This window comes from Stegostoma tigrinum, chromosome 28, assembly GCF_030684315.1.
Source record: "Stegostoma tigrinum isolate sSteTig4 chromosome 28, sSteTig4.hap1, whole genome shotgun sequence".
In the NCBI taxonomy this organism is placed as follows: Eukaryota; Metazoa; Chordata; class Chondrichthyes; order Orectolobiformes; family Stegostomatidae; genus Stegostoma; species Stegostoma tigrinum.
In genome coordinates, this window is record NC_081381.1 from 10,850,887 (window position 1) to 10,866,760 (window position 15,874).

A 15,874-nucleotide genomic window follows, 5' to 3' on the forward strand; every position below is an offset into this window, starting at 1 on the left:
CATGTGTTACACCCCCTTTGAAATATGGCTAACATTCCAAGAACCTTTCTTTAAAATTTTTTTTTGTACCTACGCACTACTTTTCATATTTCATCAGTTACATGTTATTCTATCCTATTCTTCAATTTCACGTTTCTCTTACAGTAAAGTTCAGATTGGACACTGAACGATCGAAGTCTTTAAACTTATGAATAGGCTTGATAGGGTAGAGGTGAGAAGATGGTCTTGCTTGTGGGAAGGCTGGATGACCAAAACTGTCAGAAATCGGTCATTCATAAATGCAAGCAGGAGTTCAATTTAAAAAAAACTACCTTAGAACAGAAAGAATGTAAAATTTGCTACAACAGCGAGTGATTGATGCTACGCAGATACATTTAAAGGGGAGGGATAGAAGGTTGTGCTGAGGTGTTTTTAAAAAAAAAACACCACTATGGGTCAGTTGGCCTATGCCTGAGCCACATATTCTTTGTAAGTCCCTGTAATCACTTCTGGTACCTCTAGGATAAGAAGCAATATGGCACAGATTCATCAAGTGGAAGACGAGACCCTTTATGGTTTTGTTATCCCTAGACCCTAATCAGCAGGAAACTGTTCCAAAACTGTACACATCATGCTGCACATTTAAGAATGTTGACTTGAAAAGACGAGTTGGTGAATTTTGAGCTTTCTTGAAAAGACTATACCTGAAATGTGATGCTCGACTGTATTTGACTGCAATGTCATTGCTCACAGCACTCAAACATGTCATGCACTGATTTTATTCTGATTGACACTAAAACAAAGAATTGTGGATGCTGGAAATGTGAAACAAAAGCATAAAGTTTTGGAGAAACTCAGTAGGTCTGGCAGCATCTGTCAGACAAACAGTCTCCAGACTTGAAACGTTAGCTCTGCCTTTGTCTTTGGAGACAGAGGCTGTCAGACCAGTTGAGCTTCTCCAGCAGTTTCTGTTTTTAATTTGTCCTGACACTTGTTTCCAGAAGGGAAAGCAGCATTTCACTGAAATTCTAAGACGGTGTAAATTCCAGGACTGTCAAGTTCTTGTGTCTGTTTCTCTTTAGGTTGCCAGGAGATCGCTGATGAATTCCGGGCACAGGAAATTGATGGCCAGGCCCTTTTGCTGCTCAAAGAAGATCATCTGATGACTGCCATGAACATTAAGTTAGGGCCAGCTTTGAAAATTTATGCCCGCATCAACATGCTGAAAGATTCTTAACAAAAAGCTATGGGAAATCAAGAAGGATGTTGGACAACTAGAGTAACGGCTACACTATAAGCCCAGGTTTCTGGTCACTGTGATGATAGTACTCTTTTGGAAAGAAAATGGAAGTGTTGTACAACAAATTCAAACTACAATGACCACAACACAATACAATTATTGGCTTCATGAGAAGCTTGCATTCGGGTACCATTTTTCCTGAATATGGAAAAGGAAGTGCTATTCCATAAGCAAAAATAAACGCAGAAGTATTGGCGCACGGAGTCTTCTCCCCAAGGTGATTCGATGCATTGAGTGTTTAGATGATACTTTTACAGAATGTTGTGACCCTGCCAGTGGTTGGCAACTGGACACCTCATTGACATCCTGAAAATAATTGTTTTTTGGAGTTAGATCTGTCCTGAGGTTGGTCTCTGTTTGAATCTGCATGTTTAGAGATTAGACTCGCTGTAGAATGATTTGATAATCAACAGATCTATTTTGTGATCTTTTAATGTGCCTGGAATAACAATGGTGCTGTAAAATGACTCTAATTGTAATTGTATAAGGCTGGCTGATGAAGTATTTGTGTGGATGTTCCTGTTTCTAGAATTTTTAGATCATGTAAAAGAAACAAGTGACTTAATGTTCTGTCTGTGTGGCAGTATTTCCTTTACAAGTTACAGCTTCAACCCTCGCCTGTAAACATTCTTTCCCAACATGCCATAGATTTCATTTTCCAAGGTCCTTTATCCCCCTCTGAGTTCTTCTTTCCTAAACATTTTAATAGCGATTCAGAAAGCTGAACAGTCCATAATTTAGTATTTCAACTGAAAATATTGTTCTGTAGCAAATGGATTAAACTGAAAGGTTGAGATGACATACAACTGGCTCTTGTGTGATTTAGTGTGAGAATCCAAAGGAGAATTCCCCAAGTGGGAGAGGGCATTTCTCCCAGTCCAGTTGCCACTTGTGTATCTGCTAAATAATCCAGGGCACAGTTTGATTCTTGGCAGTGAACGGGTAGAACCAGTCACAATCCTGTGCTTGCCTAATGGCTATATACACACTTTCATTATATCAACAGGAGCTGGTTCTCACCTCTCTTCTTGCAATCCCCCCCCACCCCCCAGCCAACTGTCCACCACCACCACCACTCGTAATCGAACCCCAGAGGCAAATTGAGACAGACTGCCTTCAATTTGGAATCTGCAGCTTTGCACCGATTTATAACTGTCGCATTCTTCCACCTGAAATCTCCCCGCTGTTCTTGGTGAACTAGTTTTGGTAAAAGTGGTGTGGTTATTCGTGCAGTGCGGCCACTTTCAATGCTGGCCAAAGCTCTGTAGCCAGTTGGGTTGCAACAAAAACAGTCTTTTGGCTAATTGCAAGCATTTGTGGTCTCATGACAGCATACTGTTTATGGTATAATACTACCTCTTCTTATTGATGAATACTATATTTATAGACCTTGGACACAGACAAAGACCAACGAAATTAAAAATTAAGGGAGACCTTACAAGGCAAGATACTGAAATGTAGCTTTAACCATTGATCTTTAATGTTGTTAAAGTGACAACATACTTTTGACCTGCAGCTGGTCACTTCTCTATTTAGTCTTGTGCAGGCAGTTCTTAAATTGAAAATCTGATTTCCTTCAACATTTACATACACAGAAGATTTCCAGCATCCCTTTCTCTTGCTTCCCAGTTGCCATAGGTGATTCAAGTACTTAAACTTAAAAGGAAGAAAAGTATATGATCACACTGAGCAACTGAAATGTATAGATTTAATTCTGGTAAGTACTTCATACCAGTCACAGAAAGTGAAATATTGGCTTGCCAACAAACCTTTCTCTTTTTATTCTATGTTACAAGAATTTCATTTTATTTTTGCCAGAAGCTAAAAGAAAACAGAAATATTTCAGTCCATCATCTTCAAGTTTCACGAGGATACTGAGGCTAATTTTAAAAAAGTTTTTAGCTCCCTGATAACTTTGTTCAAAACTGGCACATTTGCTTTTGGAAAGTCTGCACTATTATTTAGTTGAAATGTAACAGACATTGCAAACAATGGATTATGATGCATTTTGTATTCTTTTTGACTTGGTACCTTGTCTGGCAAGGAAGGCAATGCCCTACTGAAGGTTGTGTGTATTCTCAGCTTATGAAATTATGTAGCATTTTAGAGTGTACAAGAATCATGCTTTCTCTAATTACAGTGACTGTATTCCATATAAGGCAACCACTTTTTGTGCTCTACAAATAGAAAGATTCAGATGACCAAAAACAGCACATATTGAGTAATGTTGGTTACCAGACTTGGTCATTTCCCTGTCCTGTTTGTTTTCTCCTTAGAAGAAGTACTGTGTTGATTACGTTTCAATGTTCATTTGTTCAGGACTTGAATTTGTGTTAAGTCATTTGTAGATTTTTTTTAAAGCTTTCAATTATTTTTGTGTGTTTTGTGTTTGTATTTTTGTTAAAAACCATTAGTATTGAAATGTTTATTTGACAAAATGATGTCTGAAATAACAGTCGGCTCAATCCACAAAAACTATATTCAAATGAATGAAATTGCATTGTCCTTTTTGACATGATTATGTCTTGCGCACCTGATTTGCCGTCTTGCGCACCTGACGCACCTGATTCAGCTATTACATGCACTGCCAACTGTGGTACTCATGCATTAACCAAGGGACTCCCAAGTGCAGTTCAGTGATTTCAGTCAGAGACCAATGGTCAGATGCTACAGCTGGTTTCAGTGCCCCATGGCAAGATGGGGGAGCGAGTGAGGACAAATCACCAGAATCCCTGATTCTAACTAGTCATCCACAGTGGAAAGGTGACTGATGACAACCACGCTGGACACGGCTGGGCTTATTCCCTAGGTTGTGTCGGCTGCATGAGGCTTGATCATCAAATTATCCCTAGCAGTGATGGCTACTAAGGCAAGGTGCCAAGAGTGCTGCCAGTGTTAATGAAACTAAATCACAAGAAACCAGTTCTTTCAGGAAATGAGGGCGGAAATTCGATAGGAAGGCACTCTAAACCTCCTACTTTCACCCCCTTACCCCCTCCACCCCCAAAAAAAACACACAGGCAGGTAGGCTGTCAGACAGGAAAGTGAAGGCTCACTGGACCCTCTGCTTTCTCTGCGGATGTTGCCAGACTGGCTGAGCTTTTCCAGCAACTTCTGCTTTTGTTACAGAAAAGTGTTTGCTTTTGGCATGGAATTCTTATTTCACGCTGACTGAGTGGAGTTCTCAGACTGCTGTTCAAATGTTTACCAACTTGAAATATTCCATATTTGTTGATAACCTATAAAAATTTGACATATTTGGACAGTACCAGATTTGTTATCCCTATTAAAGTAGCACATTTTGCCTACCAAGAACCACAATCTCATTCTTGTTTCCTCAATTTTTCTCTAATCTTGAGATATTAGTACAAAAGAAAGTGTTAGACATTTTTAACTATATATTTCTTTAAAGTGTCATCTCTGGCCAATGACGACTTCCTTCATTGAAGTACTTAAGTGGTTTTTTTTAAAAAAAGCAATGAACAATTCAGGACTAAGAGCTGCTATTTTGACAGATAACTAACTTTTTCGGCCAAATTACAAAACTCAAATGGAGTTACTTGAAATTGGGTCGGAATTTATTTAGTTTTTCCTAATTTTGTCTTTTTTTGCTAAAATTCAATTTTTTAAAAAAAAATGTTTAAAGCCATTCTCAAGACCTCTTGTACTGTTTGAGTGCCTGCCTCAGGTTTTCAATTATATTTCAAAGTGTAATGCACATAGTTTAAAATAAAAACTACAAAGATATTCACTTACAAAGCTATCTATTTGCAGTAACTGTCCTTATTTCAACAAACGTTTGACTAAGTTTGAGTAGTTTGTGGTGATTGACATCAATGTGAATTGAAATTGCAATGTTTACATTCTTACAAGATGATATTTCACTTTCCTGTTAACAACCTGTGTTGCCTGGTTTTGTTACATTACATAAACAGTAAATTCCATACCAAAACTGACAACATAAGCTCCTATGGATGCGTTGAGAATAATTACTGAGTGATCAATTACTTTTGACTGCAGGCTTTTTTCTTTTGTGTTGATGCATAATAAATTGATTTTAAAAATATTGTCTCCAAATTTTCCTTTTTTATTTCATACTAATTTTGATTAAAATCAGAGCTTTGACAGTAAATGTGCAGAACTGAAGGAATGCAGGTCAGTTAAGTTAAGGTGTACAAAATGATCAGAGGTATAGATAGACTGGACAGCCAGAGACCTTTTTTTTTCCCCCTAGGGTGGAGGTAGCTATTACGAGGGGGCATAGTTTTAAAGTGAGTGGAGGTAGATATAGGGGAGTCATCAGAAGTAGCTTCTTTACTCAGTGGTCAGGGCGTGGAATGCATTGCCAGAGAGGGTAGTGGAATCGGCCTCAACAGCGGCATTTAAGTGGCTACTGGATAGGCATGTGGATGATAGTACAAGGTGGGGGTGGAGGTTAGATAGACAATAGGTTTGGGGTAAAAGTTCAGCACAATCTAGTACAGGCCCTTCAGCCCACAATGCTGTACTGTTGTGTTTTATGGGCCTGAAAGGGTTAATATGAGGAAGGCCATAATATCCACTCACAACAACAATGCCACATAGACTTATGGGCAAGAATGGATTCTTTACTCAGAGCACAGCAAAACATAAGATCCTCCCCTATGATCAATGTAACCTGTAACTAGTTTCTAACATGAAATAAGGTGGACTTTTCTCGTTCAACCAGGCCATGGCTTTCCTCAATCACACCAGTCCAAGCATGTCCTGTAGTTACTGAAACCTCAAAAGATGATTCATGGTAGTAATCCTCGTGGTGAGCAGCAGCTCATACGGTATGATCAGCTGCACTGTCCTACAACTTCTGCAAGAGCTGAAATGTACCGATAGAAGAACATACACTTCAGAGGTTTCATCTGTATGGTGGAAAAATCAATGGGAGCCACCTGCATGTAGGAGCTGTATTTATTCCATGTGTTTCATTTAAATTGATAAACTGCAAATTGGGTGGCCTTCCTTAGCTGCTTGTAATCTGTACCCAGTCCTTCCCCTGTCCTACAGTGAGCAATCCAATAAATCCCATTGCAGGAAAAGGAGCAGACTATTTAGCACCTTTTGGGTAAATAAATTAGATAAAAATAATGCTAATTTGCATCTGGAGATTAGTTCCTTGGTGGCTTTACTTTGTAATTTAGCCCTGGGTTGCTTGTAATCCCTAAGCAAAACCTCTTTCCAATCCTACATAAGTTGTTGGTGTACACAATCACCTCCCACTCTAAGTTCCTCTCCAGCTCAAAAGAGATGCCCTGAACCTTGGTTCCACGTGGGCAACACAGCCTTCAGGAGTCTTGTCTTTGTTGCGCACGCACACTATCTACTTCCCCCAAACAATGCTATCCTCTTACTATTTGGTAATGGACCATAGTCAGTTCACTCATCCTGCTTGAAGTGAGTGCTCTTGTCAACATCAGGAACAAGAACCTTGACACAATGGCTAAGACTTTGAGCTAAATTCTGGATCCTAATACCTCCTCACATGCAGTCTCGCACTCCTGGCCTGGACTGCATACCTACTTTGATGTAATTAGCCTAAGAGGATTGCCTGCCCCTTTAAAAACACATACCCTGTTACTTCCTTGACTTGTCAGTGTTCACAACTCAGATTCCAACTTAACCCTGGAATTAAAGTTCCTCAAACGTCTGACACTTGCTTCAGGTGTGGTCACGACAGTTTGCTTCAGCATTCACCAGCTCCCACATACCACAGCTGCAACACATTTCTTATCTATTCAACTGTAATAGTCTGACTTAAACTACTTGGCCAATTAAACACATAGAATAAATATCCAATCACCATTTTTCAGATGACAGCACACTTTGGCTCTGACAGGTAGAAACAGGTTGAAGGGGGCTGTTTGCTGCTGGTTTATATCTCCTGCTGCACTTCTCACCCAGGTTAATTCTCTTCATTATTTCAACTGTGAAGCTGTACAGTTTCCACAAGTTCATGACAAAGGTTGGAATGTGCAGCTGTAGTCACAATCACATCAGCCATGATATAACCAAACAATGGAGCAAACTCAAAAGGCTCAGTAGGCTATTTCTGCTCCTCGTTTGTCCATTCATAAAACAAGCCTGAATGGCTAACAGCATAAGCAGATTATCTCTCTACAACAGAGCTCAATGATTAGCAGTGCTGCCTCAGCAACAGGGATCCAGGTTTGATTCCATCCTCAGGAAAACTGTCTGTATGGAGTTTGCATGTTCTCACTGTGTCTGCATGGGTTTCCTCCCACAGTCCAAAGATGTGCAGATCAGGTGGATTGGCCATGCTAAATTGCCCCTAGGATCCAGGGAGGTGCAGGCAAGGTGGATTAGCCACAGGAATTGCAGGGGAAGGGAAGGGGGTGGGTCTGGGTGGGATGCTCTTTTGGAGGGTTAAGTGTGTTCTCGTTGGGCCAAATGGCCCACATCCACATTATGTATTATTCATTTGTGGGATGTGGGTGTTGCTGGTTGTCCAGCATTTCTTGCCCAGCCCTAGCTGTCCTCCAGAAGTTGGTGGTGAGCTGCCTTTTTGAACCGCTACAATCCACCTGCTGCAGGTTGACCCACAATGCCATTGGGGAGGGAATTCCAGGATTTTGACCCAGCAACAGTGAAAGAATGCCGATATATTTCCAAGTCAGGATGGTGAGTGATTTGGAGGGGAACTTGGAGATGGCATTGTTCCCATATGTCTGCTGCCCCTGTCCTAGATGGAAGTGATCGTAGGTTTGGAAGGTGTTGTCTGAGGGTCTTTAGTGAAGTCTGCAGTGCATCTTGTAGTTAGTACACACTACTGTTAGCGTCGGTGGCCGAGAGAGTGGATGCTTGTGGATGCGGTGCCAATCAAGTGGCTGCTTTGTCCTGGATGGTGCCAGGCTTCTTGGGTGTTGTTGGGGCTGCGCTAATTCAGGCAAGTGGAGAGTATTCCATTGCACTCCTGACTTATGCCTTGGGGACAGGCTCTGAGGAGTTTGGAAGTGAGTTGCTCGCCACAGTATTCCCAGCTTCTGACCTGTTCTTGTAGTCACTATGTTTATGTGGTGACTCTAGTTGAGTTTCTGGTGAATGATAATGCCCTGGATGTTGATAGTGGGGTTTCAGTGATGGTAACACCATTGAACGTCAAGGGATGGTGGTTAGATTGTCTCTTATGGGTGATGGTCATAGCCGGGCATTTGTGTGGCGCGAATGTCACTTGCCACTTGTCAGCCCAAGCCTGGGTATTATCCAGACCTTGTTGTACTTGTACACGGACTGCTTCAGTATGCAAGGAGACACAAACGGTGCTGAACACTGTGCAATCATTGGTGAACATCCCCACTTCTGACCTTATCATGGAGGGAAAGTCATTAATGAAGCAGCTGAGGACTGTCCCCTGAGGAACTCCTGCAGAGATCTCCTGGAGCTGAGATGACTGACCTCCAACAACCACGACCATCTTCCTGTGTGTCATGTATGACTCCGACCACTACAGAGTTTGCCCCCGATACCCACTGATTCCAGTTTTGCTACAGCTCCTTGACGCTCACACTCAGTCGAATGCAGTCTTGATGGCATGGGCTGTCACTCTCACCTCTTTTGTCCATGTTTGAACCAAGGCTGTAATGAGGTCAGGAGCTGAGTGGCCCTGGTTCAACCCAAACTAGGCGTCACTGAGCAAGTGCTGCTTGATAGCACTGTTACTGACACCTTCCATCACTTTACTGATGATGGAGAGGAGACTGATGGGGTAGTAATTGGTCGGGTTGAATTCGTCAATTTTCCAAATTGTCAGGTAGATACCAGTGTTGGAACTGTACTGGAACAGCTTGGCTAGGAGAGCAGAAAATTCTGGAGCACAAATCTTCAGTAATATTGCCGGAAGGTTGTCAGGGCCGTTAGCCTTTGCAGCATCCAGTGTCTCCAACTGTTTATTGATAATCACGTGGAGTGAATCACATTGGCTGAAGACAGGTATCTGTGATGCTGGGGACCACTGGAGGAGGCCGAGGTGGATCATCCACTCAGCACTTCGGCTGAAGATTGCTGTGAATGCTTCAGCCTTATCTTTTGCACTGATGTGCTGGGCTCTCCCATCATTGAGGATGGGGATATTTGTGGAGCCTCCTCCTCCAGTGAGTTGTTTAATTGTCCACCACCATTCATGACTGGATGTGGCAGGTCTGCAGAGCTTAGATCTGATCCTTTCGTTGTGGGATCGCTTAGCTCTATCACTTGCTGCTTTCGCTGTTTGGCGTGCAAGTCGTCCTGTTTGGTGGCTTCACCAGGTTGATACCTCATCTTCAGGTATGCCTGATGCACTCTCCTTGAACCAGAGTGGATCCCCTGGCTTGATGGTAGTGATTGAGTGAGGTATATGCTGGGCCATGAGGTTACAGATTGTGCTAGAGTACAATTCTGCTGCTGTTGATGGTCCACAGCGCTTCACAGATGCCAAGTCCTGTGTTGCTAGATCTTTGCGAAGCCTGTACCATTTAGCACGGTGATAGTGCCACACAACTCAATGGCAGTTATTCTCGATGTGAAGGCAGGACTTCACCTCCACAAGGACTGTGCGGTGGTCACTCTTACCGATACTGTTGTGGACAGATGCAACTGCAGCTGGCAGATTAGTAAGGATGAGGTCAAGATTGCTGTTCCCTCTTGTTGGTTCCCCCAATTCCTGCCACAGACCAGTCCAGCAGCTATGTCCTTTAGGACCCGGTCAGCTTGATCAGTTGTACTGCTGCTGAGCCACTCTTGGTGGTGGACATTGAAATCCCCCACCCAGAGTACGTTTTGTGCCCTTGCCATCCTCAGCGCTTCCTCTAAGTGTTGTTCAACTTGGAGGAGTACAGACTCGTCAGCTGGGGGAGGACGGTATGTGGTAATCAGCAGGAGGTTTCCTTGCCCATGTTTAACCTGAAGCCACAAGACTTCATGGGGTCCAGAGTAAATGTTGAAGGCTCCCAGTTCAACTCCCTCCCGACTGTAATACCACTGTACTGCCACCTCTGCTGGGTCTGTCCTGTTGGATAGGACATATCCAGGGAGGGCGATGGTGGTGTCGGGGACATTATGTGTAAGTTATGCTTTTGTGAGAATGACAATGTCAGGCTGTTGCTTAACTAGTCTGTGAGGCAGCTCTCCCAATTTTAGCACTAACCTCCTCCAGATGTTAGTGAGGAGGACTTTGCAGGGTCGATAGGGCTGTTTCTGCTGATGTCTTGTCCAGGGCCTAGGTCGACGGCAGGTGATCCGTCCAGTTTCATTTCTTTGAGACTTTGCAGCAATTGATACAACTGAATGGCTTGCTAGGCCATTTCAGACAGCAACTGAGAGTCAACCACATTGCTGTGAGTCTGGGGTCATACATCGACCAGACGAGGTAAGGATGGCAGTTGCCTTCCCTAAAGGACATTTGTGAACATAGCTGGGTTTCTGGATTAATAGTCCGGTGATAATACCACAAAGCCTACCTATTTTAAAATATTCTCTCATTGTATATTCAATAAATGTAATTTTACTGATTAAATATATATATTTACTGCGTAGCTTTTTCTTAAATGCACCCTAAATACCTCTAAATAAATGCACTGCTCAATGTCAAAATGAACTAAAAATAACCAGGAAAGATGACTGCATTCATCATTTACAAATGAGCAAAACAGAAGTTTTACTTTGGAGTTTGATAGCATTGTCACATTTTCATATGTTTTACAACCTGTGTACTTTCTCATTTGCAGAACTTTCTGTGTGCAATGAGATAAATGAGCTAATAATCTGTTTTCACAGATTTTGAGAGCAATTTTGGCTAAACCATTTCCTGCATTGTCTTCTCTTTAGAAAGTGTCAACGAATTTTCATGCCCATCTGAGTAAGCAAATAATATCTCAATTATTATCTCAGTCAAAAGACAGCACCTCTGAGGTACTGTACCAGGTACTTAACTTACATGCAACAAGACTGAGGCTCAAACCTACAACCTTCCATCTCCGAGGCAACAATACAGACATGTTGCTGAGCTGACAGAATGAACTATGTCGCAACTGTATTGATCCAGCGATACTCCATGCATAACCGTGATCTATAAGACCAGTTTGTCTGTTTCAGTAGTTGAGTGTTAATTGGATAGGATTTTGACAGAAGTTCCTGTCTAATCCAAACAATAACGTAAATGAGCTTGTGGCGCAGATGGAAATTAACAGGTATGACGTGGTGGGCATCACAGAGATGTGGCTGCACAGGGATCAGGATTGGACCAAGGAGAGCCAATAGATGTAATCTACCCGTGACTTCAAGAGGGTCTTTGACAAGGTGCCACACAGGAGTAAGACGGTGTCAGAGGCAAGGCGCTAGCATAGATAGAAGATTGGCTGTCTGGCAGAAAGCAGAGAGTGGGGTTAAAAGAGTCTTTCTCAAGATGGCAGCTGGTAACAAGTTCCGCAAGAGTTAGTACTAGGACCACAACTTTTCACTTTACACACTAATGATCCAGATGAAGGAACTGAGGGCATTCTGGCTAAGTTTGCAGATGTTACAAGATCGGTAGAGGGACAGGTAGTATTGAGGAGGCTATAGAAGGATTTGGACAGGTTAAAGAGTGGGCAAAGAAGTGGCAGATGGAATACAACATGAGAAATTGTGAGGTCATGCACTTTGGTAAGAAGAATAAAAGCACAGACTATTTTCTAAATGGGGAGAAAATTCAGAAATCTGAAGTGCAAAGAGTCTTGGGAGTTCTAGTCCAGGATTGTCTCAAGGTAAACTTGCAGGTTGAGAAAGTAGTTAGGAAGGCAAATGCAATGTTCACATTTATTTTGAGAGGACTCGAATATAAAAGCAGGGATGTACTACTAAGGCTTTATAAGGCTGTGGTCAGGCTACAGTTGAACTATTGTGCACATATCCCAGAAAGGATGTACTGGCCCTGGAGTGGTTTCAGAGGAGGTTCATGAGAATGGTCCCAGGAATGGAAAGCTTAACATATGCCGAACATTTGAGGGCTCTGGGACTATATTCAATACAGTTTAGAAGGAGTGGGTGGGGGTTGGATCTAATTGAAACTTACAGAATACTGAATGGCCTGGACAGACTGAAAATTGGCAAGATGTTTCCATTGGTAGGGCAGACTAGGAGTTGAGGGCACAGCCTTAAAGTAAAGGTAGAACATTTTAGAATGGAGACAAGGAGAAACTACTTCAGCCAGAGAGTGGTGAATCTATGGAACTCACTGCCTCATAACGGCTGTGGAGGCCAAGTCATTGAGTATATTTAAGACAGAGATAGATAGGTTCTTGATCGTCAAGACAATCCACGGTTACAGGGAGAAAGCGAGAGAATGGGGTTGAGAAACTTATCAGACATGATTGAACGGGAGCATAGGACATAGTTGACTTGATGGGCTGAATGGCCTAATTTTTGCTCCGATGTCTTATGTTGTTATGGTCTACAATCTTATATCCTGAAGGAAGTACAGATTGTCCTGAGGACAAAGCACACAGTAGATTTTCTTGCAGACAATTTCACAGCAGCAATAACTAACATCTTTGCTTTGCAATATATTAGAGGCAGTAGTCATTATAATCTTTACAGTTGTTTACAACCAACTGCCACCTTCTACGCAGCTCACAGCCAGCCAGGCCTCTCGAACTGTCACCCAGCTAAGATGGATTGAGGTAACAGCCAAGCACTATCATGCCTCATAGGCCACTTCCGGAATCATTCCTCGTTTTCATAATTCCGTCTGCAGAATGATGATGGCACAGTAGGAGACATTCTGCCCATTGTGTCTGTGCTGATTATCTGAATTCACCCAGCCCCTCACCTGTCCTTTTCCTATAGTCCTGCAACTATGTCCTTCTCAGAGAAGTAATCCAATTCCCCTTGAAAGCCACAACTGAATCTGCCTCCACTACACTCTGAGGGAGTGCATTCCAGACCCTGACTAATTTCTATACTTAAAAAAAAGTTTTTCCTTCATATCATCATCACTTCTTTTGCCAAGTCCATTTAAATTGTAACAAAGTGAATGCTTCAGAAAATCAGATCTGGCAGCATCTGCGGAGAGAAACAGTTAACATTTTGAATCTGAAGAATTATACCAGGCTCAAAATGTTGACCCAGTTTCTCGCTACACAGATGTTGCCAGACCTGCTGGGTTTCTCCGACACTTGTTTGTTTCAGAATTCCAGCAGCTACAGGATTTCGCTTTCACTTTTAAATCAGTGTTTCATTTACTGTCAATGCTCCAAATTCACGCCTTCTGTCCATGGGAACAGCTAGTCCCTATCTGTTTTGTCTTGCTTCTGAAAATCTTTGTCAAATCTCATCTCAACTTTTCCTTCTCCAAGATGAACAGCTCCACTTTCCCCAGCGAGTTTTTATTCCTCTCTGTAATCACTGCCATGAATATTCACTGTACCTTTCTAATGTCTTCATATCCTTTCTAAAGTGTAAAGTCCATAACTAGACACAATACATTTTATGCAGGTATATCACAGTATGTTTGCTTTTCCATCCTAGACTCATTTGTAGAATATTCAGGATCCCGCATGCTTTTCAGCCATACTTTCAGCCCATCTCCAATGAATTGTGCACATACAGTCCCAGGTCTGGTTTCAACAAGACCTGGGCAGTGAGCAGCAGGGATTACTTTGAACATTACATTAACTACATGGCAGCCTAATTAAATTTTCAGAAAAATGCAATAACATGACTGCTCACTGAATCCTTACGCTCAAACTTCAGCGTAACACAGACATTTCACTGAAACTGAGCTGCAGTTATCATCTCTGATGAAGGGTCTAGGCCCGAAACGTCAGCTTTGTGCTCCTGAGATGCTGCTTGGCCTGCTGTGTTCATCCAGCCTCACATTTTATTAGCTAGATAGATCGTGTTTAGATCAGAGTAATGCCAGATACACATCAAACCTGTTCCAGCAGAGGTTGACTTGAGGCCTGCTTCATTTATCTGCCCTTCATAAATCAAGACATTTGTCTGTGGTTCAGCAAATTATTGCCAGGTTCAGCAAATAATGGAGGAGGCAGATGTATTATCTGACCTTTATTTGAAAGACAAAAATGGTATAAATGTGGGAGGTTTCGCTGAAATTATACAAGGCACAAGTTAAACACAACAGAATACTGTAAACCCGCAGTGCCACAATGATGCCACCCGAAGGTTGCAGGAACAGCAACTCATATTCCGCCTGGGAACCCTGCAGCCTAATGGTATCAATGTGGACTTCACCAGTTTCAAAATCTCCCCTTCCCCAACTGCATCCCTAAACCAGCCCAGTTCGTCCCCTCCCCCCACTGCACCACACAACCAGCCCAGCTCCTCCACTCCACCCACTGCATCCCAAAACCGGTCCAACCTGTCTCCGCCTCCTAACCTGTTCTTCCTCTCACCCATCCCTTCCTCCCACCCCAAGCCGCACCCCCAAACTACTAACCTCATCCCACCTCCTTGACCTGTCCGTCTTCCCTGGACTGACCTATCCCCTCCCTACCTCCCCACCTATACTCTCTCCACCTATCTTCTTTTCTCTCCATCTTCGGTCCGCCTCCCCCTCTCTCCCTATTTATTCCAGAACCCTCACCCCATCCCCCTCTCTGATGAAGGGTCTAGGCCCGAAAGAAACGTCAGCTTTTGTGCTCCTGAGATGCTGCTTGGCCTGCTGTGTTCATCCAGCCTCACATTTTGTTGTCTTAGAATACTGTAAACACTTCTGGGCCCCTTATCAAAGGATAGGTGTACTGGCACTAGAGGCAAGCCAGAGAAAGTTATCTCTGCTGATACTAGGTATGAAGGGACTGTCTTAGGAGCAGAGATTGAGTAGGGTGGGGCTGTGCTCATTGGAATCCAGAAGAATGACAGGAGGCCTTACTAAAACATAGAAGATTCTCAGAAATAGTAGGAACTGCAGATGCTGGAAAATCTGAGAAAACAAGGTGTACAACTGGATGGACACAGCAGGCCAAGCAGCATCAAAGGAGCAGGAAGGCTGATGTTTCAAGCCTAGACCTTTCTTCAGAAATGGGGGAGGGGAGGGGGGGTTCTGAAATAAATAGAGAGGGTAGGGAGGCAGATAGAAGATGGATAAAGGAGAAGATAGGTGGAGACAGACAGGTCAAAGAGGCGGGGATAGAGCCAGTAAAGGGGAGTATAGGTGGGGAGGTGGGGAGGTAGGGAGGAGATAGGTCAGTCCAGGGAGGACAGACAAGGGGGCTGGATGAGGTGAGTAGATAGGAGATGGAGATGGAGATGGGGCTTGAGGTGGGCATTGGGGATAGGTGGGAGGAAAGAAGGTTAGGGAGGCGGGGACAAGCTGGGCTGGTTTTGGGATGCAGTGGGGGAGGGGGAGATTTTGAAGCTTGTGAAGTCCACATTGATATTATTGGGCTGCAGGGTTCCCAAGAGAAATATGAGTTGCTGTTCCTGCAACCTTCGGGTGGCATCATTGTGGCACTGCAGGTGGCCCAGGATGGACATGTCTTCTGAGGAATGGGAGGGGCAGTTGAAATGATTTGTGACTGGGAGGTGCAGTTGTTAGTGCAAACCAAGCATAGGTGTTCTGCAAAGTGG

The 15,874-nt window shown here is 43.1% G+C and overlaps 1 protein-coding gene and 1 long non-coding RNA gene across 17 annotated transcripts in view; one reads left to right on the forward strand and one right to left on the reverse strand.

Moving 5' to 3' along the window:
* LOC125466567 (polyhomeotic-like protein 2) overlaps positions 1 to 5,343 on the forward strand; it is a 271,012-nt gene extending 265,669 nt beyond the window's left edge. For all 16 annotated transcript variants that reach the window (XM_048561185.2, XM_059638020.1, XM_048561186.2 and 13 more), the window contains one exon: positions 1,062 to 5,343. In XM_048561185.2, the coding sequence (XP_048417142.1) occupies positions 1,062 to 1,216 (155 nt within the window). In that variant the 3' untranslated portion in view covers positions 1,217 to 5,343. The remainder of the gene's footprint in view (positions 1 to 1,061) is intronic.
* LOC132206022 (uncharacterized) overlaps positions 1 to 15,874 on the reverse strand; it is a 30,737-nt gene that overhangs the window by 5,942 nt on the left and 8,921 nt on the right. The window contains exon 2 of the long non-coding RNA XR_009442733.1: positions 14,218 to 14,348. This is a non-coding gene — a long non-coding RNA (uncharacterized LOC132206022). The remainder of the gene's footprint in view (positions 1 to 14,217; positions 14,349 to 15,874) is intronic.